The sequence below is a fragment of the Scyliorhinus canicula genome, chromosome 16, assembly GCF_902713615.1.
Source record: "Scyliorhinus canicula chromosome 16, sScyCan1.1, whole genome shotgun sequence".
NCBI lineage: Eukaryota > Metazoa > Chordata > Chondrichthyes > Carcharhiniformes > Scyliorhinidae > Scyliorhinus > Scyliorhinus canicula.
The window spans coordinates 75,911,540-75,938,867 of NC_052161.1; the positions used below are offsets into that span (position 1 = coordinate 75,911,540).

Here is a 27,328-nt window from a genome sequence, read left to right on the forward strand (position 1 = left end):
ATGCTGACTAATAGCCAAAAACATCACACCCAATGCCTCAACCTCAGACGCCACCTGTACGGTGTTGGCCTGGGTGGCACGCATGTCAGCATCACCTCCTGCTCATGCTCATGGTTGGACTCCTCCACCTGTTCCTGCAGGTGCTGCTTGCTTGGCAACAGCCCCTCATGCAGTCCCTGGCTCTGCGACATTATCGCCACACTCGATGGGACTGTCCATTCCATAAGCTTGAAACCCATCTGGATGGCAGCTAGTCCCTGGGTATGGCCCGCCCTGCAACCTTCTGGCCCCTCGGGTGATCCTACCTCCACCTGCTATACCGGATAAGCTGTGTGGTGTGCACCGGATAGTGTTGCACATTACCCAACCGAGGTGTCTCTGGGATGGTGGAGGGTGTTGGAGATAGCTGTGATGGGAAATCCATGACATCCCCGGACTCAAGCTCCGGAGTGTCGATGGTCTTGCGTAAAGAGCTGCCGTCCATGCTGCTGTCCTCATTGCTGCTCACTGTGGGGGGACTGTGGGGGGCGGGGGAGTGGTACTCAGGCTGAGGCACTGGCTGGGGGTGGGGGACACCAGATGGACCTGTCCCACCACCAGCAGGTCCTGCAAGACGCAATACAAGATGCATGATTAGACCGTGGGCTGGGGGAGAGAGAGGGTGGCTGGGGGGTGGGGGGGGGAGTAGTGGGGGTGGTGGGGTTGAGAGTGGTGTGGGGTGAGGGTGGTGTGGGGGTGAGGGTGGTGGTGAGGATGATATGGGGATGGAAGTGGGGGTGAGGGTGGGGAGAGGGTGGTATAGGGGTGAGGGTGGGTGAGGATGGTGTGGGGGTGAGAGTGGGGATGAGAGTTGGGTGGTGTTGCCGGGGGCAGGGGATTGACACACGTATCAGGAGGAACCACAATTCAGCAGGGTCTCACTTCCTTGCCCGCAGCCGACCGGATATAGACGGCCGTCTCCTGGGGGCTTGGGGGAAACAGGCAATGCAGTGTTAGACAGTCCGATGCATGCAGCCCGGTGGATGGGCAGCTGGTGACCTCAGTGGCCAGGGCTCCCAGCCATTGCGGCTGGTATGGGTGCCGGCATGTGCTGCAAGGTTGAGGGTTTGGGCGTCCTCTGGGTGGGGGTGGGGAGTGGGGTTACTGGTGGGGGGGGATGGTTAGTGCCAGAGGCACAGTGCTGCCTATTGACCCTGGCTGCCTGAAGGAGGATGTACAGATTTTTCCCGCACTGCTGGTTGGTCCGGATGGCTTTGCTGATGGCGCTGACTGCCTCTGCCATCTGCGCCTCGGCATGGTGAACAGTGGCAGCTGGCAGGCTCCTTCCGGGACCGGGGTATAGGGTGCCCACCTCTCCTCCACTGCATCCAGGAGGGTCTCCAGCTCGGCATCCATGAAATGGGGTGCCGCTGTCCTCGCTGCCATCTTGTTGGCTGGTATGGTATGTGTGGGGAGTGCAGTGTGTATATGCGGCGGCAGCTTGTCAGCCTCCTGAGTGTCAATTGCGGTCCCGGCGAATCCGGCACCATTTCTCACTGGAATCGATTGTGTTCCACCTGGTGCCAGTTCTAGCCTGCCAAGAGTCTCTGAATCAGTCCAGTGTGCCGCTAGTTTGGCCGTCGTGGAATTCCATGAATTCTGCCCAGGCATCAACACTCATGTCTCAGGAACACAGAATCCAGCCGGATTAGCCTCCCATTTCGGATGGGGATGAGAATAATGTTTTCTCTTAAAGAGTCGTGAATGTTTGGAAGTCTGTTCACCAGAGCTCAGTGGAGGCAGGGTCATTTCATATTTTTAAGGCAGAGATAGATTGATTCTTGACTGACAAGGGAGTCAAAGGTTATGGGGGGGTGTGGTCGGTGGGAATGTGGAATTGAGACCACAGTCGGATGGGCCATTATCCTATTGAATGACGGAGACAGGTTGAGGGGCCGAGTGGCCGACAAGTTTCTGGAGGCCCCAGGGTAATTCTGGAGAAAAGTCTCCTTCTGAGCTCAGGGGCCACGGCTGCAACAACCCGAAACATTGCAACTCATAGAGTCATAGAATGCCTCCCGTGCAGAAGGAGTCCAATCAGCCCATCAAGTCTGCACCAATCCTCTGAAAGAGCATTCTACCCAGGCCAACATCCCTCCCCTACACTGTAAACCCATCTAACCTGCAAACCTTGGACACTAAGGGGCAATTTAGCATGGCCAGTCCAGCTAACATGCACATCTTTGGACTGCGGGAGGAAACCGGAGCACCCGGAGGAAACCCGCGCAGACACGGGGAGAAAGTGCAAACTCCACACAGGCAGTCACCCGAGGCCGGAATTGAACCCGGTTCCCTGGTGCTAACCACTGTGCCACCGTGCTGCCCTACCTTTGGTTCTGCCCAAAACCTATTTGTGTTCCACTGCAATAAATTGTTTGCGATCGAGCGTTGCAGCCTGGCACATGCCAAGGACCAGAACTATGTGCTGAGGGGATGCAGTAAATCACAGAGGGGAAAGGTTAATGTATATTCCCCTGCCATTGTGCAGGGGAACGGTGTAAAAACCCCTGGGGCAGCATGTTCAACAAATGTAATAAACCTCATTGGAAGGAATTGTAAATGCCACATACAGTACTGCAAGAAAGGGATTTGTTTAGCTCTTTATGTGATGTCAACTTTGAACAGTCTAGTAATGTATTTGACAGATTTTAGGACCCCCCCCCCCCCCCTCCACCTTTATACAAGGGCTCACTGGTGTAGAATATGAGAGGCGGAGGAGGGAGGACTGGAAGGGGGGGGGGGGGGGGGGGATGCACAAGGAGACGAGGCTTCTGCACATGCCCATAATAGCTTTCTCCAGCGGGGGCAGCTTTACATAAGACTTCGAGTCGGTGTTTCTGTGAAGCAACAGTCGGATCAGCTTGTGGAGTGAGTGAGGCCGGGAGCCCAGGAGCTTTACCCACCTGCGGGAGATACAAGGACTGTGCTGGCTGACTTGTGGGCTGGAGGCTGTGTGTGTGTGTTACCGGGAGCCTGAGCTGCTCACACACACACACACAGACAGAGAGGAGAGAGAGGAGAGAGCAGCCCCTCACATTTCTATACCCACTGCAGAACTACCGGATGCTGCTTCAAGGAGCTTTTCACTGTCAAAAACTCCAACTGGTGTGTGTGTGAGTGAGTGAGAGAGAGAGAGAGAGAGAGAGATAAAATGCAACGAGGCCAAAACTTCAAGGTCTGCAGCTGAAAATCCTCTCGATCAATCTCTCCTCTCTCTTCCCCCGTCTCCTCTTCTGTGTGTGTGCGTGTGTGTTGGGCTGGACCAGGCTTGCCATGGCTAACAGAGAGTGATGTTTGGAGAGAGGGAGAGACCGCTTCATTTGCAGAAGGGTCGGATTCTGCTCCATGGGTCTCAGCTTGGCGCAGTTGGCGCCGATGCGGCCGACATCGTGAGCAGAGCCCCTGGTTCCGTGGACACAGAGTAACTGACAGCAGCATGCGAAGGATGGGTAAGCGTCTTTTTTATTCCTGGACAGCTGTCTTGTTTTTTAAGAGCGTTTCCTCGTCACGGATGGCCTGGGAGGCTTATTTAAGTTGCTCGATCTACTTAAAGTTGTGTGTGTGTGTGTGTGTGTGTGTGCTGGGATTTAGATTTTAATGGTGTGCTGTTGGAAAAATGTAAAATGCAAAGGGTGGATGGGTGTGTGTGGCGGGGGGGGGGGGGGGGTTATTTTGGCTCTGTCTAAATGATTTACTGCATTAACTTTCCTCCTCTGCAGGTCTCAGCGTAATTGCATTGCTAAGTGGTCGAGTTGCAGTATTAGTGATGGCACCGACTGTCTTACTGGGTGTCCTCTCCGCTGCTCAAAGAGCCTGTCCCACCAACTGTCGGTGTCATGGGAAAATAGTTTACTGTGAGTCACTCAGCCTGCAGGAGATTCCCCCCAGCATCTCCGCAGGCTCCCTGGGACTGTCCCTGCGCTACAACAGCCTGCAGAGCCTCCAGCACAACCAGTTCCTGGGGCTCAACCAGCTCACCTGGCTCTACCTGGACCACAACTACATCGGCCTGGTGCACGAGCACGCCTTCGCCGGCATCCGCCGGCTCAAGGAGCTCATCCTGAGCTCCAACAAGATCACGGGCCTCTTCAACAACACCTTCCGCCCGGTCAGCAACCTGCGCAACTTGGACCTGTCCTACAACCAGCTGCACGCGCTGCAGCCCCAGCAGTTCCGGGGGCTCCGCAAGCTGCAGAGCCTGCACCTCCGCTCCAACAACCTGCGCACCGTGCCCGTCCGCATCTTCCAGGACTGCCGCAACGTCGAGTTCCTCGACCTGGGCTACAACCGCATCAGGAGCCTGGCCAGGAACGCGTTCGCCGGCCTCAGCCGCCTGGTGGAGCTGCACCTGGAACACAACCAGTTCTCCAAGGTCAACTTTGGCCACTTCCCCCGCCTGGTCACCCTGCGCATCCTCTACCTGCAGTGGAATAAGATCAGCGTGGTCATCCAGGGCATGTCCTGGACTTGGAGCTCCCTGGAGAAGCTGGACCTGTCCGGCAATGAGATCCAGGCCATCGGCCCCAATGTGTTCCAGTGTGTTCCCAACCTGCACACGCTGCAACTGGACTCCAACAAGCTCACCACCATCGGCCAGGAAATCCTGGAGTCCTGGATCTCCCTCAGCTCCATCAGTCTCTCTGGGAATATGTGGGAATGCAACCGGAATATCTGCTCTCTGGTCAACTGGCTGAAGCTGTTTAAAGGCAGGAGGGAGAACACCATGATCTGTGCTGGCCCCAAGCAGCTCCAGGGGGAGCAGGTGATGGACGCGGTGGACAACTACAATCTGTGCATTAAAAAGCAAAGGGTCACCACCCAGATGGTGCCGGGCACCCCCAAGCTCCAGACCAAACCCACATTCAAAACAAGGCTGCCAAAGGCCAACCCGGAGAACAAAGTCCAGCTCCCACTGCCAGCCAGCAGCAGCCCCCCAGACACCAGCTCTGACTCGGATGTGATCGAGCCCGTTTCCTTCCACAAGATCATCGCAGGCAGCGTGGCCCTCTTCCTGTCTGTGCTCGTCATCCTGCTGGTCATCTATGTGTCCTGGAAGCGCTACCCGGCTAGCATGAAGCAATTCCAGCAACGCTCGCTGGGCCGAAGGCGCAGGAGGAAGAAGAGACAACCCCTGAGGCAAATGGTCCCCAACACCCAGGAATATTACATTGATTATAAACCTGCACACTCCGAGGCCACAGAGATGCTGATGAATGGATCTGCCTCTTGCACCTTCAACAAATCTGGCTCCAGGGAATGTGAGGTATGAACTTCTTATACAAAAAACAAAGTTAAAAGATAAACAAGTCCAAACCATGCCGGGCATCTGGGAAGGAAATATTTCCCCCCTTTCGTGAGAATTGACAGTATGTTTCCCTCTGGTTGGGATCCACATGCAATATCCTATCTGACTGTAGGTGCAAACATCCTTGCTAAAAGCATATCTAGTCTTTAAATAGCAGTTGTTGACTTTAATAAATGTTCACTGGATTATGTTCCCCCCCCCCCCCCTCCGTTATCTGTCACTGCTCTCATTACAGCTGTGCCTTTTTTCATATAAAATTTCTATTCTTGCCAATGCCTTGCAGTTATGTTGCTTTCTTGTCCAGCCTCGAGTTTAAAGCTATCGATTTCACACCGGGTCATCCTGCAAGATCTATTTAATTCATCCAACTGCTGACAGCAGCTGTCAAATTCAAATAAGTATGATGCAATTTTAAATACAAGTTTATAAATCAGTCACTAGCTCCGACTGAACTTTCACTTGTACACCCATTTAATATCTTGTTTTAAGGCAGCGATGCAAAGGGTTGAAACTCAGGCTGCATGCAGTGCAGACTGGGAGCTTGGCACCCTGACGCAACGCAAGTCTCACATCGAGGGCTGGAGAAGGTGTGAGGGTGGGGTGGGAGGGCTGGAGGGGGAGGGGGGGGGGTCTGGCCAGTGTTACAGTTTGGAGTTATTCTGTGTAGCTTGACTTGGACTTGGAAAGGCCATGGACACAGATGTTTGAAATGCTAAACAGATTCGCTCAGGTAGATATGGAGTAACTATCTCAACTGGTGGGGGGGAAATCAAGGACACGGGGGAAGAATATTAAAATGAGTGCTGGGCTGTTCAGGAGTGAAGTCAGCATCTATTCGTACAGAAAGTAGCGGGCACCTTGAATTCTGTCCTCCTCCAAAGGCTGTAGGGGGATCAGTTGGAAATTTCAAGGCTGAAATTGATATTTTTAAGTAAGGATGTGATATGTGAGGAATAGGAGTCGATCCCACTGATGGCAATACAGGAGCAGAGTGTCGAATAGCCTCCGATTCCTTATCTTGCTCTGCCAGATGGAATGGGAACAAGCGCGTCGATGTTATGTCAACACCTGGATATCTGGAATGTGTCCTTTACCATTCCCGCTGAGCGTGTCGCGTCTATATCAAAGACGAGGCATCATTCATCATTTTAAAATCCAGCAGCGTGAATTTGGGCTGGTCAGTTGGTATAATAATCTACCAAATATTATTTCAATCATCAAAGAAAGTTAAGAGAGGAGGTGGGGACTTGCCAATAGAATATTTAGTATCATTTGCATAGTAATAAAGGACAGTCGAACCCGTCAGCGCAACGTAAGCTCATGGATTTGAGGACATTACATTTTAAGTAAATCATTCTTCTGTGCGTGTTTTTTTAAATACATACAGCCTGCAAGCAATTTCAGTTTTAGCATATTATCCGAGAAACGAGTTTAAGTTCGCTGCAGTTTTTTCTGTTGAACGCTTTAATTGTGTAAGTGTTCAATGAGCCGATGATAATCAGTGGTATATTTCATGGATTGGGTGCAGCAGTCTGATTTTCTGAAAGTGGTCGGGTGTTATTTGAAGACACGTGGGTTTGACAATCTGACCTCAATGCAAAATATTACAACATGCATCGAACTGTGTGCATGGTCCTGCAAGAGGAGTGTCAAACGTTGATTTGCCGTGTTACGAAAGACCTTCCTCCTGTGTGCAATAGCCTAAGCACTGCCTCGCGATGTTTATAAATGAGGTGTTTAAGAGTGACAAGATTTGCTAAGTTATATTTGCAGCACTCTTAAAAGAATACAGGCGTGAAGGAGAGTCGTCCTTCACTGGTCTTTATGTGTTGTATCGTAGACTGCTCATAACCAGTGTTGTGGCTGGCATTGCCAACATGGCTAATTGCCGATCTAAACCGTGCTGTTGGGGTTGTAGTGCTGACCAGAGGCTGTGTTAGACAACGGAGAGGGGAGGAGAAACCAGAGATAGAATTCGCCTCTGACACACATGCACTCACCCTTGGGGCTGTGAGTTGGTACGAGATATAATATCGGGATGTAAGTGTGAGCTGGACCTGAGTTAAGAGGGGATGGGTATCTCAGGGGAGTTTGAAATGTACACATATTGCTGAAATCCTGCAGTGGAGGTTGGGCGGGGGGGGGGGGGGGGGGGGGGGGGGAGAGAAATGGATCCATAAAAACTTGCTGCCGTATTTACTTTTCAAAATCTGAATGCTTAGTCATTTGTGGAGGCCAATTTTGCAAATGAGTCATAACATATATAAGACTCTGAATGGTTTCCCACAGTATGTGGAACAGGATCAATAAACTAAGGGGAAATAATTAAACAAGGAAGGAAGGTATTTTAAATTCTGGCTGGCTAATGCACAGGGAAATCTATCACACAAAGCCTTGTTCAGAGGAGAGACCATTAATTAATAGTGCACTCTTTCCAGTGCCAATTGTGCTACATTAGTTTTATAGAATAATATATCTAGTGTTTCATTGGACAGGGAACTGGGGCACTGTCAGGTTTATGACTGAATGTAACTGTTATCTCTGTGGAGTGACAGCACTGGGAAATGGAGACTCTAGGCCTTACGCCATGGTTAGAGCAACAGACACTTTTCTGCTTCTTTTTTCCCCCTTCACACACAGTGAAAAGAATGAGTTTCATCATCACTGCGGCTCAAAATGCAACGGTTCACTATCAATTACATAGAACACGCAGCGTAGAAACTGGTCCCTTCCTACAGCCTATCTCATTGCCAGCCGGTTTATTTTGTTGGACCCTGTTGGGATTTACTGATACACAGAATATAATCACAGACAACAAGCACCGCTTTTAATACGGGCTGATAGAATTATGCTTTATCCTTCAAAAAGTTGTGATGGATGACCATTATTTAATTGAAACAGGGATGATTTCCTACTTTCCCCACTGGAATTAGTAGGTACACAGTGTCTGAGCTGCATTAATACTGGTGAAGTTGAATTATGACCGGCGCGATAGACAGAGCGGTGTATTTATTTGGAACACTATCAGTTTCTCGACTGGCGAGTGAATTGATTGCAGAAGGCAGACTCTGCAAGGGTAGTGATACAGTGCCACTCAGGGCACCGGGTGTCACTGCAGCTCTCTGCACCTCACTGATTCCTGCCATACATTCGCTCCACTTCATTTTCATTGTCCAACCAGCGGGGGAAACTGTAAGTATGTATTTACATGTTTAAATGCAAATACATTCTCTGGTGTATTTATTACATTGGATCTACAGCACAGAAACGGGTATTTCAGCCCAATAGATCCATGCTGGTTCAACCTCCCCCCCACTCTTATTACCTCTCTCCCCCTCCCACCACTGCCCACTGATCCCTCTTTCTTTCGTCCTCCTCTGAAATGTATCAATGTGCTTCAACCCACTGAATGGCAGGGTGAATTACACATTCTCACCCCTCTCTCTAAAGAAATCTCTCCTTTTTTCCTTATTTGACCTGCTAGTGATTTTCTTTATCTCAACAACACCCACTTTGCCCCAGAAATACCCAGCTCCTTACCACTCTTTGCAGGTGCTCTCTGTTGTGCAAAGAGTTAATGTGATGGATGTGCTAATCTATGGGGCAGAGCACGATGTGAACAAAGAACAATACAGCAGAGAAACAGGCCCTTCAGCCCTCCAAGCCTGTGCTGGTACATGGTACCATCCTAAACTAAAACCACATGCACTTATGGAGTCTGTATCCGTCCATTCCCATTCTATTCATATATTTGTCTAGATGCCCCTTAAATGCCGCTATCGTACCTGCTCCCACCACCTCCCCAGTCAGCGCGTTCCACATATTTACCACCCTCTGTGTAAAAAACTTGCCTCGCACATCAGTTCTAACTTTTCCCCATGCACTTTAAACCTATGTCCCCTAGTAATTGACTCTCCTACCCGAGGAAAGAGCATCTGACTATCCACTCTGTCCATGCCACTCATAATCTTGTAGACCTCTATCAGGTTGCCTCTAAACCTCTGTTGTTTCTGTGAGAACAGACCAAGTTTATCTAACCTCTCCTCATAGCTAATGCCCTCCATACCAGGCAACATCCTAGTAAGCCGCTTCTGTACCCTCTCCAAAGCATCCACATCTTCTCGTAGTATGGTGACCAGAATTGTACACAATATTCCAAATGAGGCCTAACTGAGGTCCTGTACAGCTGCAGCATGACTTGCCAATTTTTATATTCAATGCCTCGACCGACGAAGGCCAGCATGCCGTATGCCTTTTTGACCAACTTATCCACATGCGTTGCCACTTTCAGTGATCGGTGGACATGCACGCCCAGATCTCTCTGCCTGTCAATGCTCGCAAGAGTTCCACCATTTACTGTGTAATTCCTACTTGCATTGGCCCTTCCAAAGTGCATTACCTCACACTTGTCCGGATTAAACTCCATCTGCATTGATTTCAGACGGCCCAGTGCGAGGTACTGTGCGAGCTCTGAGGGATAATTTGACATCAGGGGCAGCAGGGTAGCATGGTGGTTAGCATAAATGCTTCACAGCTCCAGGGTCCCAGGTTCGATTCCCGGCTGGGTCACTGACTGTGTGGAGTCTGCACGTCCTCCCCGTGTGTGCGTGGGTTTCCTCCGGGTGCTCCGGTTTCCTCCCACAGTCCAAAGATGTGCGGGTTAGGTGGATTGGCCATGCTAAATTGCCCGTAGTGTCCTAATGAAAGTAAGGTTAAGGGGAGTGTTGTTGGGTTACGGGTATAGGGTGGATACGTGGGTTTGAGTAGGGTGATCATGGCTCGGCACAACATTGAGGGCCGAAGGGCCTGTTCTGTGCTGTACTGTTCTATGTTCTATGTTCTATCCCTGTCCCTCACTCTGGACATGCTGTAAATAGAGTAAATAAACTAGTTTTTAAGTATTTAACCTGATAAGCTCTTCCTTGCTAGAAACCTGGCCTAGCACATTCCACAGCACTCTCCTGGCTCTGTATTCCCCACCTGATGATATTTTAGAAAGGGTCAAGAAGCCAGCAAACAAGGCTATTTTGGGTCTCAGGGTTATGCAGGAGAGACACACACAGCTACAGATTGAGAGGAGGCACAGTGCAGATATTTAAAATGCTGAGCATAGTTCATGTAAATGTAAACAATCCATTCCATTTAGATTGTGAGCACAGAAGGAGAGAGACAGATTTAAAATGGGCAAGTTCAAATCAGTTATCTCCCTTTCCCCAAAGTAGAGCATAATGGCAACAGATTTTTGTCTCAGACCATAGCTCCACGTAAGTTACAAAGCAATTTAAAACAAAACAAAGAAGCTGACCGTATTTATCTTCAATTTGCTGGGAATCTGCTGAAATATGAGGATATGTGAGATTGTCTGTCACAGAGCTAACCAGGATTAAAAGGACCAATTTCTTTCTTGGGACATGCAACATCTTGACAATGCCCTGGTTCTGATCAAGGTGGCTTGGCAATGCTCAGGTTCTGATCAGTGTGACTTGGCAATGCCCTGATTCTGATCAACGTGGCTTAACAATGCCCTGGTTCTGATCAATGTGTCTAGAAAATGCCCAGATTCTGAACAATGTGGCTTAGCAATGCCCTGGTTCTGAACAATGTGATTTGGCAATGCGCAAATTCTAATCAATGTGGCTTGGCAATGCCCTGGTTCTGAACAATGTGACCTGGCAATGTCCTGGTTCTGAACAATGTGACTTGGCAATGTCCTAGTTCTGATCAATGTGACTAGACACTGCACCTAGTTCTGATCAATGTGTCTTGGCATTGACATGATTCTGAGCAATGTGGCTAGGCAGTGCCAACGTTATGATCAAAGTGACTTGGCAATGCCCTAATTCTGATCAACGTGACTTGTAACTGCGCTGTTTCTGATCAACGTAGCTTGCAAATGCTCTGATTCTGCTCAATGTGGCTTGGCAATGCCCAGGTTCTCAGCAATGTAGCTTGTCAATTCTCTACTTCCGATCAATGTGGCTTGGCAATGCCCTGGTTCTGATCAATGTGAATTGGGAATGCTCTGGTTCTGATCAATGTGGCTTGGCAATGCCCTGGTTCTGATCAATGTGAATTGGGAATGCTCTGGTTCTGCTCAATGTGGCTTGGCAATGCCCAGGTTCTCAGCAATGTAGCCTGTCAATTCTCTACTTCTGATCAATGTGGCTTGGCAATGCCCTGGTTCTGATCAATGTGTCTTGGCAATGCCCTGGTTCTGATCAATGTGTCTTGGCAATGCCCTGGTTCTGATCAATGTGGCTTGGTAATGCCCTGGTTCTGATCAATGTGACTTGGCAATGCCCTGGTTCTGATAAATGTGGCTTGGCAATGCTCTGGTTCTGATCAATGTGACTTGGCAATGCTCTGGTTCTGATCTATGTGGCTTGGCAATGCCCTGGTTCTGATCAATGTGAATTGGGAATGCTCTGGTTCTGATCAATGTGAATTGGGAATGCTCTGGTTCTGATCAATGTGGCTTGGCAATGCCCTGGTTCCGATCAATGTGACTAGGCAATGCCCGGATCTGATCACTGTGGTTTGACAACGGCCTGGTTCTGATCAATGTTACTTGGCAATGCACTGGTTCTGATCCATGTGGCTTGGCAATGCCCTCGTTCTGATCTATGTGGCTTAGCAATGCCCTCGTTCTGATCAATGTGGCTTGGCAATGCTCTGCTTTTGATCAATGAGGCTTGGGAATACCCTGGTTCTAAGCAATGGGATTTGGTAATGCCCTGGTTCTGAACAATGTGTATTGGCAATGCCCTGGTTCTGATCTATGAGGCTTGGCAATGCCCTTATTTGGATCAATGTGAATTGGCAATGCCCAGGTCCTGGTCAATGTGAATTGGGAATGCTCTCATTTTGAGCAATGTGACTTGGAAATTCCCATATTCTCAACTTGGCAATGCCCTAGTTCTGATCAATGTGGCTTGGCAATGCTCTGCTTTTGATCAATGAGGCTTGGGAATACCCTGGTTCTAAGCAATGGGATTTGGTAATGCCCTGGTTCTGAACAATGTGTATTGGCAATGCCCTGGTTCTGATCTATGAGGCTTGGCAATGCCCTTATTTGGATCAATGTGAATTGGCAATGCCCAGGTCCTGGTCAATGTGAATTGGGAATGCTCTCATTTTGAGCAATGTGACTTGGAAATTCCCATATTCTCAACTTGGCAATGCCCTAGTTCTGATCAATGTGGCTTGGCAATGCCCTGGTCTGATCAATGTGAATTGGCAATGCCCCGGTTCGGATCAGTGTGACTTGGCAATGCCCTGGTTTTGAACAATGTGGTTTGGGAATGCTCAGGTTCTGATCAATGAGACTTGGCAATGCCCTGGTTCAGAACAATGTGACTTGGCAATGCCCTGGTTTTGATCAATGGGACTTGGCAGCCCCCTGGTTCTGATCAATGTGGTTTGGGAATGCCCAGGTTCTGATCAATGCGACTTGGCAATGCCCTGATTCAGAACAATGTGCCTTAGCAATGCCCTGGTTCTGATCAATGTGAATTGACATTGCCCTGGTTCTGATCAATGTGTCTTAGCATTGCTATGGTTATGATCAATATATCTTGGCAATGCCCTGGTGCTGATCAATATGACTTGGCAATGCCCTGATTCCGATCAATATGACTTGCCAATGCCCTGGTTCTGATCAGTGTGTCTTGACAATGCCCTGATTCTGATCAATGTGCCTTGGCAAAGGCCTGGTTCAGATTAATGTTTCATGGCAATGCCCTCGGTCTGATCAATGTGGTTTGGCAGCGCTCTGGTTCTCATCACTTTGGCTCCGCAATGCTCTCGGTTTGATCAGTGTGGCTTGGAAATGCCAATTTCTGATCAATGTGGCTTGGAAATACCCTGGTTCTGATCAATGTGAATTGGCAATGCCCCGGTTCGGATCAGTGTGACTTGGCAATGCCCTGGTTTTGAACAATGTGGTTTGGGAATGCTCAGGTTCTGATCAATGAGACTTGGCAATGCCCTGGTTCAGAACAATGTGACTTGGCAATGCCCTGGTTTTGATCAATGGGACTTGGCAGCCCCCTGGTTCTGATCAATGTGGTTTGGGAATGCCCAGGTTCTGATCAATGCGACTTGGCAATGCCCTGATTCAGAACAATGTGCCTTAGCAATGCCCTGGTTCTGATCAATGTGAATTGACATTGCCCTGGTTCTGATCAATGTGTCTTAGCATTGCTATGGTTATGATCAATATATCTTGGCAATGCCCTGGTGCTGATCAATATGACTTGGCAATGCCCTGATTCCGATCAATATGACTTGCCAATACCCTGGTTCTGATCAGTGTGTCTTGACAATGCCCTGATTCTGATCAATGTGCCTTGGCAAAGGCCTGGTTCAGATCAATGTTTCATGGCAATGCCCTCGGTCTGATCAATGTGGCTTGGCAGCGCTCTGGTTCTCATCACTTTGGCTCCGCAATGCTCTCGGTTTGATCAGTGTGGCTTGGAAATGCCAATTTCTGATCAATGTGGCTTGGAAATACCCTGGTTCTGATCAATGTGAATTGGCAATGCCCTGGTTTTGATCTAAGAAGCTTGGCAACGCCCTGGCTCGAATCAATGTGTCTTAGCATTGCCCTGGTTATGATCAATATATCCTGGCAATTCCCTGATTCCGATCAATATGACTTGACAATGTCCTGATTCAGATCAATGTGCTTTGGCAATGCCGCGGTTCTCATCAATGTGGCTTCGCAATGCTCTTGTTATGATCTGTGTGGTTGGAAGTGCCCTGGTTGCCCAGTGAAGCAGTTGAGGCTCCTTCATTACATGTTTTTGAGGTAAAGATAGATAGTTTTTTGAAGAATAAAGGGATTAAGGGTTATGGTGTTCGGGCTGGAAAGTGGAGCTGAGTCCACAAAAGATCAGCCATGATCTCATTGAATGGTGGAGCAGGCTCGAGGGGCAGATGGCCTACTCCTGCTCCTAGTTCTTATGTTCTTATGTTCTGATCAATGTGGCTTGGCAATGCCCTGATTCTGATCAATGTGGCTTGGCAATGCCCTGGTTCTGATCAATAAGACTTGGCAGTGCCCTGGTTCTGATCAATGAGACTTGGCAGTGCCCTGGTTCTGATCAATGTGGTTTGGGAATGCCCAGGTTCTGATCAATGAGACTTGGCAATGCCCTGGTTCAGAACAATGTGCCTTAGCAATGCCCTGGTTCTAATCAATGTGAACTGACATTGCCCCGGTTCTGATCAATGTGAATTGGGAATTTTCTCGTTTTGATCAATGTGTCTTGGCAATGCTCTGGTTCGGATCAGTGTGACTTGTCAATGCCCTAGTTCTGTTCAGTAGGACCTGGCAATGCTCTGTGTGGTGAATGTATTCACCTAATGCCTGTGTGATACTGTAACCTATGACCTGTGACCTGGAAGTGGTGATACGAGCTGCTTCCAGGTACTGTACTGTAACCCCGGTAAGGCTCCGCCTCTGCCTCTGCCCTCACCGGGGCCATATATAGACCGGCCACCTGTGGGCGGCATCCATCTGTACAACCGACTCTGGCTCGGCAAGTTCATGACTAATAAAGCCTAATGTTCACTTGCTCTCTCTGCCTCTCGGTGAATTGAAGGTATATCAATTTATTAGTCATAGACAGCACTATGGAAGCCGCTCTGAAGCCAGACAGGCTCGAACTTGACTACTGCGCGTCCGAAGCCAAGGAAATATTCGAACATTGCCTTTGATACTTCGAGGCCTATCTCAACTCCTCCACAACGGCTCCCACAGAGACTCTCAAGCTGCGACTCCTCCACGCTCGGGTGACCCATCGAATCTCAGTAATGATCGAGAAATTGGGCACGTATGAGGCGGTGGTCACAACTCTCAAGCACACTTCGTGAAGCCCGTAAATGAGGTGTTCGCCAGACACCTCCTCACTACTCGCCGTCAATGCGCCGGAGAATCGCTAGACGAGTATCTGGAAACCCTGACCCTACTCGCGAGGAATTGCAGCTATCGAGATGTGACGACGGAGTAACACATGAACTCACAGATCTGGGACACATATGTGGCACGGGTCCGCTCAACTATATTAGGCAGCACCTGCTGGAAAACGGAACCTCTGACCTGCGGGACACGGTAAAGCTAGCTACCTCGCTAGAGGTGGCCTACCAGGACCTCAGTGCGTTCCCCGCGGGCCTGGCGAACCCCTCCTGGGGCTCCCGCGGCTCCCGTCGGACCCGACTACGTCGCAGGCCTGCGCCACAGCCCATCCCGGGGAACCACAGTGCTACTTCTGCGGCCAGGGCCAACACCTCCGGCAGCGCTGCCCAGCCCGCACAGCGACGTGCAGCGATTGTGGGAAAAAGGGGCACTTCGCCAGAGTCTGCCTGGGCAGACCTACGGCTCACAAATCGAAAACGCACCAGGCCCGACCCATGGACTCACAGCCCCACAGACCCCGCAATGCGGCTGCGTGCCTGCCCGGAACGCCCTTGTCAGGTGCTTCATCGGCATCCTGCGACTCGTGGGGGCCGCCATCTTTGTCGCCGGCCTCAACACCAACCGCCACGTGAGACACATGGGGACCGCCATCTTGGCCACCGGCTCCGGCACCGACCAACATGTGCGACCGATGGGGGAGGCCATCTTGGTCGCCATCTTCGCACCAGCCTGACACGTGCGACTCATGGGGGCCACCATCTTGTGACTCCACCGACCACACAGACTACCCGCAGCTGGGCGCAGTCACCCTTGACCAGTCGCAGCCAAAACAGCTAAAGAACTCCATGATGGTCGTCCGGGTCAACGGCACGAGACTCCCTGTCTTTTCGACTCCGGGAGCACGGAGAGCTTTGTCCACCCCAGCACGGTAAGGCCCCACTCCCTCCACACCTACGCAGCCTCCCAAACAATCTCCCTTGCCTCCGGGTCACATTTGGTGCCGATCCGGGGGACTGTATCGCCAATCTCGCGATACAGGGCGCAGAGTACGCTCGTTTTAAGCTCTACGTCCTTCCCCACCTCTGCGCCCCCCTACTGCTCGGATTGGACTTTCAATGTAACCCCCGAAGCCTGACCATACAGTTCGGCGGACATTTGCCCCCCCCTCACAGAGTGCAGCCTCGCGACCCTCAAGGTCTCCCCCCCCCTTCACTCTTTGAGAAACTCATTCCTGACTGTAATCCCATCGCCACCAGGAGCAGGTGGTACAGTTCGTTAGATATGACGTTTATCAAGTCAGAGTCCAGCGACTGTTGAGTAAAGGGAACATCGAGGCCAGCAACAGCCCCTGGAGAACGCAAGTGGTGGTCGTCCGGACCGGGGAAAAGAATCGGATGGTTGTGGACTACAGCCAGAAATTAACTGATTCACGTAACTGGATGCGTATCCTCTCCCCTGCATAGCGGAGATGGTCTACCAGACCGCGCAGTACCGTGTGTTCTCAACGGTCGAACTGAAGTCGGCCTACCACCAGCTCCCAAACCGCCCGGAAGAGCGCCATTACACTGCTGTTGAAGCAACCGGCTGACTCTTCCACTTCCTCAGAGTCCCCTTCTGCGTCGCTAACGGAGTCTCGGTCTTTCTGTGAATGATGGACCAAATGGTGGACCAGTACGGTTTGCGGGCTACATACCCGTACTTAGACAATGTGACTATCTGCAGCCATGACCAGCAGGACCATGACGCCAACCTCCAGAGGTTCCTCCAGGCCGCCCAATCCCTCAATCTCACATACAACAAAGAAAAGTGCGTCTTCCGTACCACCTGACTAGCCATCCTGTCGTAGAGTCCTAGGGCCCGACCCCGACCGTATGCGCCCCCCCACAGAACTCCCCCCTCCCCACAGCCTTAAGGCCCTAAAGCGGTGCCTGGGGCTGTTCTCATACTACACCCAGTGGGTTCCCAACTATGCGGACAAAGCCTGCCCACTTATTCAAACCACCACTTTTCCCCTGATGGATGAGGCCCGCTCGGCCTTCAGCCGCATCAAGGCCGACATCACCAAGGCCGCGATGCACGCGGTAGACGAGTCTATCCCTTTTCACGTAAAGAGCAATGCGTCAGACGTCGCACTGGCTGCCACACTCAACCAGGCGGGCAGGCCAGTAGCATTCTTCTCTAGGACCCTCCGCGCTTCCAAAATTCGACACCCCTCGGTCGAGAGGAAGCATAAGCCACAGTGGAAGCCGTGCGGCACTGGAGACACTACCTAGCCGGGAGGAGGTTCACCCTTGTCACCGACCAACGATCGGTAGCCTTCATTTAAAAAAAGAAATTTTTTATTGAAATTTTTTGAAAAATATATATCAACAAAACAATACAATAATAACAATAACAATGATAATAATAAACACCCCCCGGCACCCATAACAACGCATATAACAAACCCCCCACCCCAATAAACAACAGAATAAATTAACAATAAGCAAATTAACTTAAACACTATCCCCCTAAACCCCCCCCCCCTCCCCCCCCCCCCCCCCCCCCCCCCCCCCCCCCCCCCCCGGTTGCTGCTGCTGCTAACCTAGTACCTTATCGTTGAGCCAGAAAGTCGAGGAAAGGCTGCCACCTCCTAAAGAACCCTTGTATCGACCCCCTCAGGGCGAACTTGACCCTTTCCAACTTAATGAATCCCACCATGTCATTAATCCAGGTCTCCACACTCGGAAGTCTCACATCTTTCCACTGCAGCAAGATCCTCCGCCGGGCTACTAGGGACGCAAAGGCCAAGACATCGGCCTCTTTCGCCTCCTGCACTCCCGGCTCCACCCCAACCCCAAATATCGGTAGCCTTCATGTTCGACAACGCACAACGGGGCAAAATAAAAAATGACAAAATCTTGAGGTGGAGGATCGAACTCTCCACCTACAATTACGATATCAAGTATCGTCCTGGGAAGCTCAACGAGCTCCCAGATGCCCTGTCCCACGGCACATGCGCCAGTGTGCAAGATGACCGACTTTGGGCGATCCACAATGACCTCTGTCACCCGGGGGTCACCCGGCTTACCCACTTCATTAAGGCCTGCAATCTGCCCTTCTCCACTGAGAGTTCAAGGCAATGACCAGGGACTGCCAAGTCTGTGCGGAGTGCAAAGCGTACTTCGCCCGGCCAGACAAGGCTCACCTGGTAAAGGCCTACCGGCCCTTTGAACGCCTAAACATAATATATACTTCCTCATCGATGAGTACCCCCGCTTCCCCTTCGCTGTCCCCTGCCCCCACATGACCTCGGCCACCGTAAGAAAAGCGCTGCACAGCATCTTCACACTGTTCGGTTTCCCTGCCTACGTCCACAGCGACCGGGGCACATCGTTCATGAGCGATGAGCTACGTGAGTACCTGCTCAACAAAGGCATCGCCTTGAGCAGGACTATGAGCTATAACCCGCAGGGAAACGGGCAGGTGGAAAGGGAGAACGCGACGGTCTGGAAGGCCGTTCTTCTGGCCCTTAGGTCTAGAAGTCTCCCGATCCCCCGCTGGCAGGATGTCCTCCCCGACGCCCTCCACTCCATCAGATCACTCCTCTGCACAGCCACGAACAAGACCCCTCACGATCGTATGTTTATCTTCCCCAGGAAGTCCATCTCCAGGGTCTTGCTTCCATCTTGGTGAAAGCTCTGGGACCAGTCCTTCTCCGGAGGCACATGAGGAGCCATAAGACCGAACCCCTGGTCGAGAGGGTCCAGCTGCTCCACGCTACCCCCCAGTACGCTTACATCGCGCACCAGGACGGACGGCAAGATACGGTCTCCCTACGGGACCTGGCGCCAACTGGTTCCCCTGGCAATGCGCCCCCCTCCCCGCTGCCCGCCGCCACCCCCAGCGCCCCGGATACAACGCCCCTGGAGTCACCACCTGCGACAACTGGCTAACCAATAGAAGTCAGAGAGTGGTGTTGGATGGCAAATATTCAGCCTGGAGCCCAGTTATCAGTGGCGTACCGCAGGGATCAGTTCTGGGTCCTCTGCTGTTTGTGAATTTCATTAATGACTTGGATGAGGGAGTTGACGGGTGGGTCAGTAAATCTGCAGACGATACGAAGATTGGTGGAGTTGTGGATAGTGAGGAGGCTGTTGTCGGCTGCAAAGAGACACAGATAGGATGCAGAGCTGGGCTGAGAAGTGGCAGATGGAGTTTAACCCTGAAAAGTGTGAGGTTGTCCATTTTGGAAGGACAAATATGAATGCGGAATACAAGGTTAACGGTAGGGTTCTTGGCAATGTGGAGGAGCAGAGAGATCTTGGGGTCTATGTTCATAGATCTTTGAAAGTTGCCACTCAAGTGGATAGAGCTGTGAAGATGGTGTGCAAGCGTTCATTAGCAGATGGATTGAATTTAAGAGCCGTGAGGTGATGATGCAGCTGTACAAAACCTTGGTAAGGCCACATTTGGAGTACTGTGTGCAGTTCTGGTCGCCTCATTTTAGGAAGGATGTGGAAGCTTTGGAAAAGGTGCAAAGGAGATTCACCAGGATGTTGCCTGGAATGGAGAGTAGGTCTTATGAGGAAAGGTTGAGGGTGCTCGGCCTTTTCTCATTAGAACGGAGAAGGATGAAGGGCGACTTGATAGAGGTTTATAAGATGATCAGGGGAATAGATAAACTGTCAGAGACTTTTTCCTCAGGTTGAACAAACCATTCCAAGGGGGCATAAATTTAAGGTGAATGGTGGAAGATATAGGGGGGATGTCAGAGGTAGGTTCTTTACCCATACAGTAGTGGGGGCATGGAAAGCACCGCGGAAGTAGTTGAGTCGGAAACATTAGGGACCTTCAAGCAGCTATTGGATAGGTACATGGATTACGGTAGAATGATAGGGTGTAGATTAATTTGTTCTTAATCTAGGACAAAAGTTTGGCAAAACATCGTGGGCCGAAGGGCGTGTTCTGTGCTGTATTTTTCTATGTTCTATGTTCTAACTGTGCCTGCCGCACCGCCAGAGCTGAGGAGGTCGAAGAGAACGATCTGGCCTCCAAACAGACTGAATATGTAATGACCCCACTCCACCCCCGCTGGACTTGATCTTTTTAACAGGGGGTGAATATGGTGAATGTATTCACCTAATGCCTCTATGATACTGTAACCTATGACCTGTGATCTGGAAGTGGTGATATGAGCTGCTTCCAGGTACTGTAAAGTAACCCCGGTAGGGCTCTGCCTCTGGGTCCGCCCTCACCGGGGTCATATATAGACCGGCCCGCTTGTGGGCGGCATCCATCTGTACTGCCTACTCTGGCTAGGCAAGTTCATGACGAATAAAGTCTCATGTTCACTCGCTCTCTCTGCCTCTCGGTGAATTGAAGGTATATCAATCTGCTTCTGATCAATGTGGCGAGGAAATGCCCTGGTTCTGATCAATGTTACTTGGCACTGCCCTGGTTCAGATCAATATGTCTTAGCATTGCCCTGGTTATGATCAATATATCTTGGCAATGCCCTGGTTCTGATAAATGTGACTTAGCAATGTCCTGATTCTGATCAATGTGTCTTGGCATTGCCCTTGATTCTGATCAATGTGGCTTGGCAATGCTCACGTTCCATTCAAAGTGACTTGGCAATGGCCCGATTCTGATCAATGTGGCTTGTAAATGCTCTGTTTTTGATCAATGTGGCTTCGCAATGCTCTCATTCAGATCAATGTGGCTCAGCAATGCCGTGGTTCATATCAATGGCGTTTGGCAATGCCCTGAGTCTCATCAATTTGGCTTCGCAATTTCCTGGTTCTGATCAATGTGACTTGGCAATAGCCCGATTCTGATCAATGTGGCTTGTAAATGCTCTGTTTCTGATCAATGTGGCTTGGCAATGCTCTCATTCGGATCAATGTGGCTCAGCAATGCCGTGGTTCTGATCAATGGCATTTGGCAATGCCCTGAGTCTCATCAATTTGGCTTCGCAATTTCCTGGTTCTGATTAATGTCACTTGGCAATGGCCAGATTCTGATCAATGTGTCTTGGCAATGCCCTGGTTCTGATCAATGTGGCTTGGCAATGCCCAGATTCTGATCAATGTGTCTTGGCAAAGCCCTGGTTCTGATCAATGTGTCTTGGCAATGCCCAGATTCTGATCAATGTGTCTTGGCAACGCCCTGGTTCTGATCAATGTGTCTTGGCAAAGCCCTGGTTCTGATCAATGTGTCTTGGCAATGCCCAGATTCTGATCAATGCGTCTTGGCAAAGCCCTGGTTCTGATCAATGTGTCTTGGCAAAGCCCTGGTTCTGATCAATGTGTCTTGGCAATGCCCAGATTCTGATCAATGTGTCTTGGCAAAGCCCTGGTTCTGATCAATGTGTCTTGGCACCGTATTGGTTCTGAACAATGTGGCTGAACAATGCCCTGGTTCTGATCAATGTGACAGGCAATGCCCTGGTTCAGAACAGTGTGACATGGCAATGCCCAAGTTCTGATCAATGTGACTTACCAATTCCCATGTTCTGATCAATGTGACTTGGCAAAGCCCTGGTTCAGAACAATATGACTTGGCAATGCCCTGACTCTGATCAATGTGGCTTGGCAATGGCCTGATTCTGATCAATGTGGCTCAGTAATGGCCTGATCCTGATCAATGTGATTTGGCAATACCCTTGCTCTGAAAAATGTGACATGCACTGATTCTGATCAATGGGCCTTAGCAATGTCCAGCTTCAGAACAATGTGGCTTGGCAATTCTGATTAATGTGTCTTGGCAATTCCCTGGTTCTGATCAATGTGGCTTGGCAATTCCCTGGTTCTGATCAATGTGTCTTGGCAATGCCCAGGTGGTTCTGATCAATGTGTCTTGGCAATGCCCAGGTGGTTCTGATCAATGTGGCTTGGTAATGCTCTGGTTCTGATCAATGGGGCTCCACAATGCCCTGAGTCTGAACAATGTGACTTGGCAATGCCCAGGTTATGATTAGTGTCTCTTGGCAATTCTGATCAATGCTTCTTGACAATACCCTGGTTCTGATCAATGCTTCTTGACAATACCCTGGTTCTGACCAATGTGGCTTGGCAATGCCCTGATTCTAAACAATGTAACTTGTCAATGCTCAGGGTCTGATCAATGTGCCTTGGCAATGCCCTAGTTCTGAACAATGAGAATGGTCCATGTCCTGATTCTGATCAATGTGCATTAGCAAGGCTCGGCTTCACAACAATATGGCTTGGCAATGCCCTGGTTCTGATCAATGTGTCTTGGCAATGCCCTGATTTTGATTAATGTGGCTTGGCAATTCTCTGGTTCTGATCTATGAGGTTGGCACTATCCTAGTTCTGATCAATATATCTTGGCATTGCTCTGGTTCTAATCAATGTGGCTTGACAATGCCGCCGTTCTGAACAATGTGACTTGGCAATGCCCAAGTTCTGATTAATATGTCTTGACAATGCCCTGGTTCTGATCAATTTGGCTCAGCAAATCCCTGGTTCCGATCTTTTAGTCTTAACAATGTCCTAGTTCTGAACAATGTTTTTTGGCAAATACCTGATGCTGATCATTGTGCGTTGGCATTGTCCTGGTTCTGATCAATGTGGCTCAGCAATGCCCTGATTCTGACCAATGGGTCTTCGCAATGCCCTGATTTTGATTAATGTGGTTTGGCAATGCCCAGATTCTCAACAACGTGCCTTAGCAATGCCCTGGTTCTGATCAATGTGTCTTGACAATGCCCTGGTCCTGATCAATGTGGCTTAGCAATGTCCTGCATCTGAGCAATGTTTCTTGGCAATGGCTTGATTCTGATCTATGTGGCTTGGCGATACCCTGATTCTGATTAATGTGGCTCAACGATGTCCAGCTTCTGATCAATGTGGCTTGGCAATGCTCAGGTACAAAACAATGTGTCTTGGCAATGCCCTGGTTCTGATCTATGCGTTTGGCAGTACCCTGTTTCTGATCAATGTGGCTTGGCAATATCCTGGTTCAGATCAATGTGATTTGGCAATGCCCTGATGCTTATCAATGTGGCTTGGCAATTCCCTCATTCTGATCAATGTGCCTTCGCCATGCCTTGATTCTGATTAATGTGTCTTGGCAATGCCCAGGTTCTGATCTATGTGTTTTGGCAGTACCCTGATTCTGGTCAATGTGGCTTGGCAATGTCCTGGTTCTGATTAATGTGGCTTGGCAGTGCCCTGATTCTGAACAATGTGTCTTGGCAATGCCCTGGTTCTGATTAATGTGGCTTGGCAATGCCCTGATTCTGAACAATGTGTCTTGGCAATGCCCTGATTCTGATCAATGTGTCTTGGCCATGCCTTGATTCTTTTCAATGTGTCTCAGCAATGCCCTGATTCTGATCAATGTGGTCTGGCAAAGCCCTGGTCCTGATGAATGTGGCTTAGCAAATCCCTGGTTCTCATCAATGTTGCTTGGCAATGCCCAGGTTCAGATAAATGTGTCTTGGTAATGCCCTGGTTCTGATCAATTGACTTGGCAAAACCCTAATTCTGATCAATATGTCTTGGCAATGCCCTGGTTCAGATAAATGTGTCTTGGCAATGCCCTGGTTCAGATCAATGTGGCTCAGCAAATCCCTGGTTCTGATCTTTCAGTCTTAGCAATGCCCAGGTTCTGATCAATATGTGTTGGCAATGCTCTGGTTCTAATCAATGTGGCTCGGCAATGCCGCTGTTCTGAACAATGTGTCTTGGCAATGCCCAAGTTCTGAACAATGTGGCTGAGCAATGCCCTGATTCTGATCAATGTGACTTGGCAATGCCCTGGTTCTGATCAATGTGGCTCAGCAAATCCCTGGTTCTCATCTTTCAGTCTTAACAATGTCCTGGTTCTGAACTATGTATCTTGGCAATTACCTGATTCTGATCAATGTGCGTTGGCAATGTCCTGGTTCTGATCAATGTCGCTCAGCAATACCCTGATTCTGATCAATGTGACTTGGCAATGCCATGGTTCAGAACAATGTGACTTGGTATTGCCCATGTTCTGATCAATGTGAATTGGCAATGCCCTGGTTCTGATCAATGTGGCTTGACCATGCCCTGATCCTGATCAATGTGGCTTTGCAAATCCCTGGTTCCGATCTTTCAGACTGAGCAATGTCCTGCAACTGAGCAATGTTTTTGGCAATGGCCTGACTCTGATCAATGTGCCTTTGCGATGCCCTGGATTTGATGAATGTGTCTTCGCAATGCCTTGGTTCTCATCAATGTGGCTTGGCAATGCCCAGGTTCTGAACAAAGTGACTTGGCAAAGCCCTGGTTCTGATCAATGTGTCTGGGCAATGCTGTGATTCTGATGAATGTGGCTTGGCAATGCCCAAATTCTCAACAATGTGCCTTAGCAATGCCATGGTTCTGATCAATGTGATTTGGCAATCCCCTGGATCTGATAAATGGGGCTTTGCAATGGACTGATACTGATCTATGTGGATTGGCAATGTCCAGCTTCTGATCAATGTGGCTTGGCAATGCTCAGGTATGAATCAATGTGGCTTGGCAATGCCCTGGTTCTGATCAATGTGACATGGCAAACCTTGCTTCTGATCAATGTGTCTTGGCAATGCCCTGGTTCTGATCTATGTGTCTTGGCAGTACATTGATTCTGATCAATGTGGCTTGGTATTGTCATGGTTCAGATCAATGTGACTTGGCAATGCCCTGATGCTTATCAATGTGGCTTGGCAATGCCCTCATTCTGATCAATGTGATTTGTCAATGCCCAGGTTCTGATCAATGTGACTTGGCAATTCCCATGTTCTGATCAATGTGACTTGGCAATGCCCTGGTTCAGAACAATGTGAATTGGCAATGCCCTGACTCTGATCAATGTGGCTTGGCAATGCCCTGACTCTGATCAATGTGGCTTGGCAATGGCCTGATTTTGTTCAATGTGACTCGGCAATGCCATGGTTCAGAATAATGTGATTTGGCAATGCCCTGGTTCTAGTCAACGTGACTTGGCAATGCCCAGGTTCTGATCAATATGTCTTGCCAATGCCCAGATTCTGAATAATGTGTCTTAGCAATGCCCTGGTTCTGATCAATGTGACTTGGCAATGCCCAGGTTCTGATCAATGTGGCTTGGCAATGCACAGGTTCTGATCAATGTGGCTTGGAAATGCACTGATTCTGATCAATGGGGCTTGGCAATGCCCTCAGTCTGATCAATTTGGCTTCGCAAATTCCTGGTTCTGATCAATGTGATTTGGCAATGCCCAGATTCTGATCAGTGTGTCTTGGCAAAGCCCTGGTTCTGATCAATGTTTGTTGGCAATGCACTGGTTCTGATCAATGTGTCTTGGCAATGCCCTGACTATGAAACCCACGCACACACCTGTGCAGACTCCGCACAGACAGTGACCCAAGCCGGAATCGAACCTGGGACCCTGGAGCTGTGAAGCGATTGTGCTATCCACAATGCTACTGTGCGGTTCTTATCAGTGTGTCTTGGCAATGCCCTGGTTCTGATCAATGGGGTTCCGCAATGCCCTGAGTCTGATCAGTGTGACTTGGTAATGCCCTGGTTCTGAACAATGTGACTTGGCAATGCCCAGGTTATGATTAGTGTGACTTGGCGATACCCTGATTCTGATCAATGCTTCTTGACAATTCCCTGGTTCTGACTAATGTGGCTTGGCAATGCTATGATTCTCAACATTGTAACTTGTCAATGCTCTGCTTCTGATCAATGTGCCTTAGCAATGCTCAGCTTCAGAACAATGTGGCTTGGCAATGCTCAGCTTCAGAACAATGTGGCTTGGCAATGCTCAGCTTCAGAACAATGTGGCTTGGCAATTCCCTGATTCTGATCAATGTGTCTTGGCAATGCCCTGGTTCTGATCAATGTGGCTTGGCAATGCCCTGGTTCTGATCAATGTGTCTTGGTAATGCCCAGGGTCTGATCAATGTGCCTTAGCAATGCTCTGGTACTGATCAGTGTGTCTTGGCAATGCCCTGGTTCTGAACAATGAGAGTTTGCCATGCCCTGATTCTGATCAATGTGCCTTAGCAATGCTCAGCTTCGGAACAATGTGGCTTGGTAATTCCCTGGTTCTGATCAATATGTCTTGGTAATGCCCAGGTTCTGATCAATGTGGCGTGGCAATGTCCTGGTTCTGATCAATGTGTCTTGGCAATTCCCTGGTTCTGATCAATGTGTCTTGGCAATTCCCTGGTTCTGATCAATGTGTCTTGGTAATGCCCAGGTTCTGATCAATGTGTCTTGGCAATGCCCTGATTCTGATCAATGTGTCTTGGCAATGCCCTGGTTCTGATCAATGTGTCTTGGCAATGTCCAGGTTCTGAACAATGTGGCTTTGCAATCCCTGGTTCTGATCAATGTGTCTTGGCAATGCCCAGGTTATGATCAATGTGTCTTGGCAATGCCCTGATTCTGATCAATGTGTCTTGGCAATGCCCTGGTTCAGAACAATGTGTCTTGGCAATGTCCAGGTTCTGAACAATGTGGCTTTGCAATCCCTGGTTCCGATCTTTCAGTCTTAACAATGTCCTGGTTCTGAACAATGTTTCTTGGCAATGACCTGATTCTGATCAATGTTGCTTGGCAAATGCTCTGGTGCTGATAATTGTGGTTTGTCAATGCCTGGTTCTGAACAATATGACTTGACATTGCCCTGGTTCAGAAGAATGTGACTTGGCAATGCCCATGTTCTGATCAATGTGTCTTCGCAATGCCCTGGTTCTGATCAAAGTGGCTTGGCAATGCGATTTGACAATACCCTGCTTCTGAACAATGTGGCTTGGCAATACCCTGGTTCTGATCAATGTGGCTTGGCAATGCGATTTGACAATACCCTGCTTCTGAACAATGTGACTTGGCAATGCCCTGGTTCTGATCAATGTGGCTTGGCAATGCCCTGGTTCTGATCAATGTGGCTTGGCAATGCGATTTGACAATACCATGCTTCTGAACAATGTGACTTGGCAATACCCTGGTTCTGATCAGGTGTCCTGGCAATACCCTGGGTCTGAACAATGTGGCTTAGCAATTTCCTGCTTCTGATCAATGTGACTTGACAATGCCCTGGTTCTGATCAATGT

The 27,328-nt window shown here is 49.5% G+C and overlaps 1 protein-coding gene across 1 annotated transcript in view; it reads left to right on the forward strand.

Annotated features, from left to right (window-relative positions):
- Positions 1–2,854: 2,854 nt before the first annotated feature.
- LOC119950602 (leucine-rich repeat transmembrane neuronal protein 3-like) overlaps positions 2,855–27,328 on the forward strand; it is a 394,347-nt gene continuing 369,873 nt past the window's right edge. Inside the window, exons 1-2 of the mRNA XM_038773178.1 lie at positions 2,855–3,488; positions 3,759–5,302. Of these exons, the coding sequence (XP_038629106.1) occupies positions 3,476–3,488; positions 3,759–5,302 (1,557 nt within the window). The 5' untranslated portion in view covers positions 2,855–3,475. The remainder of the gene's footprint in view (positions 3,489–3,758; positions 5,303–27,328) is intronic.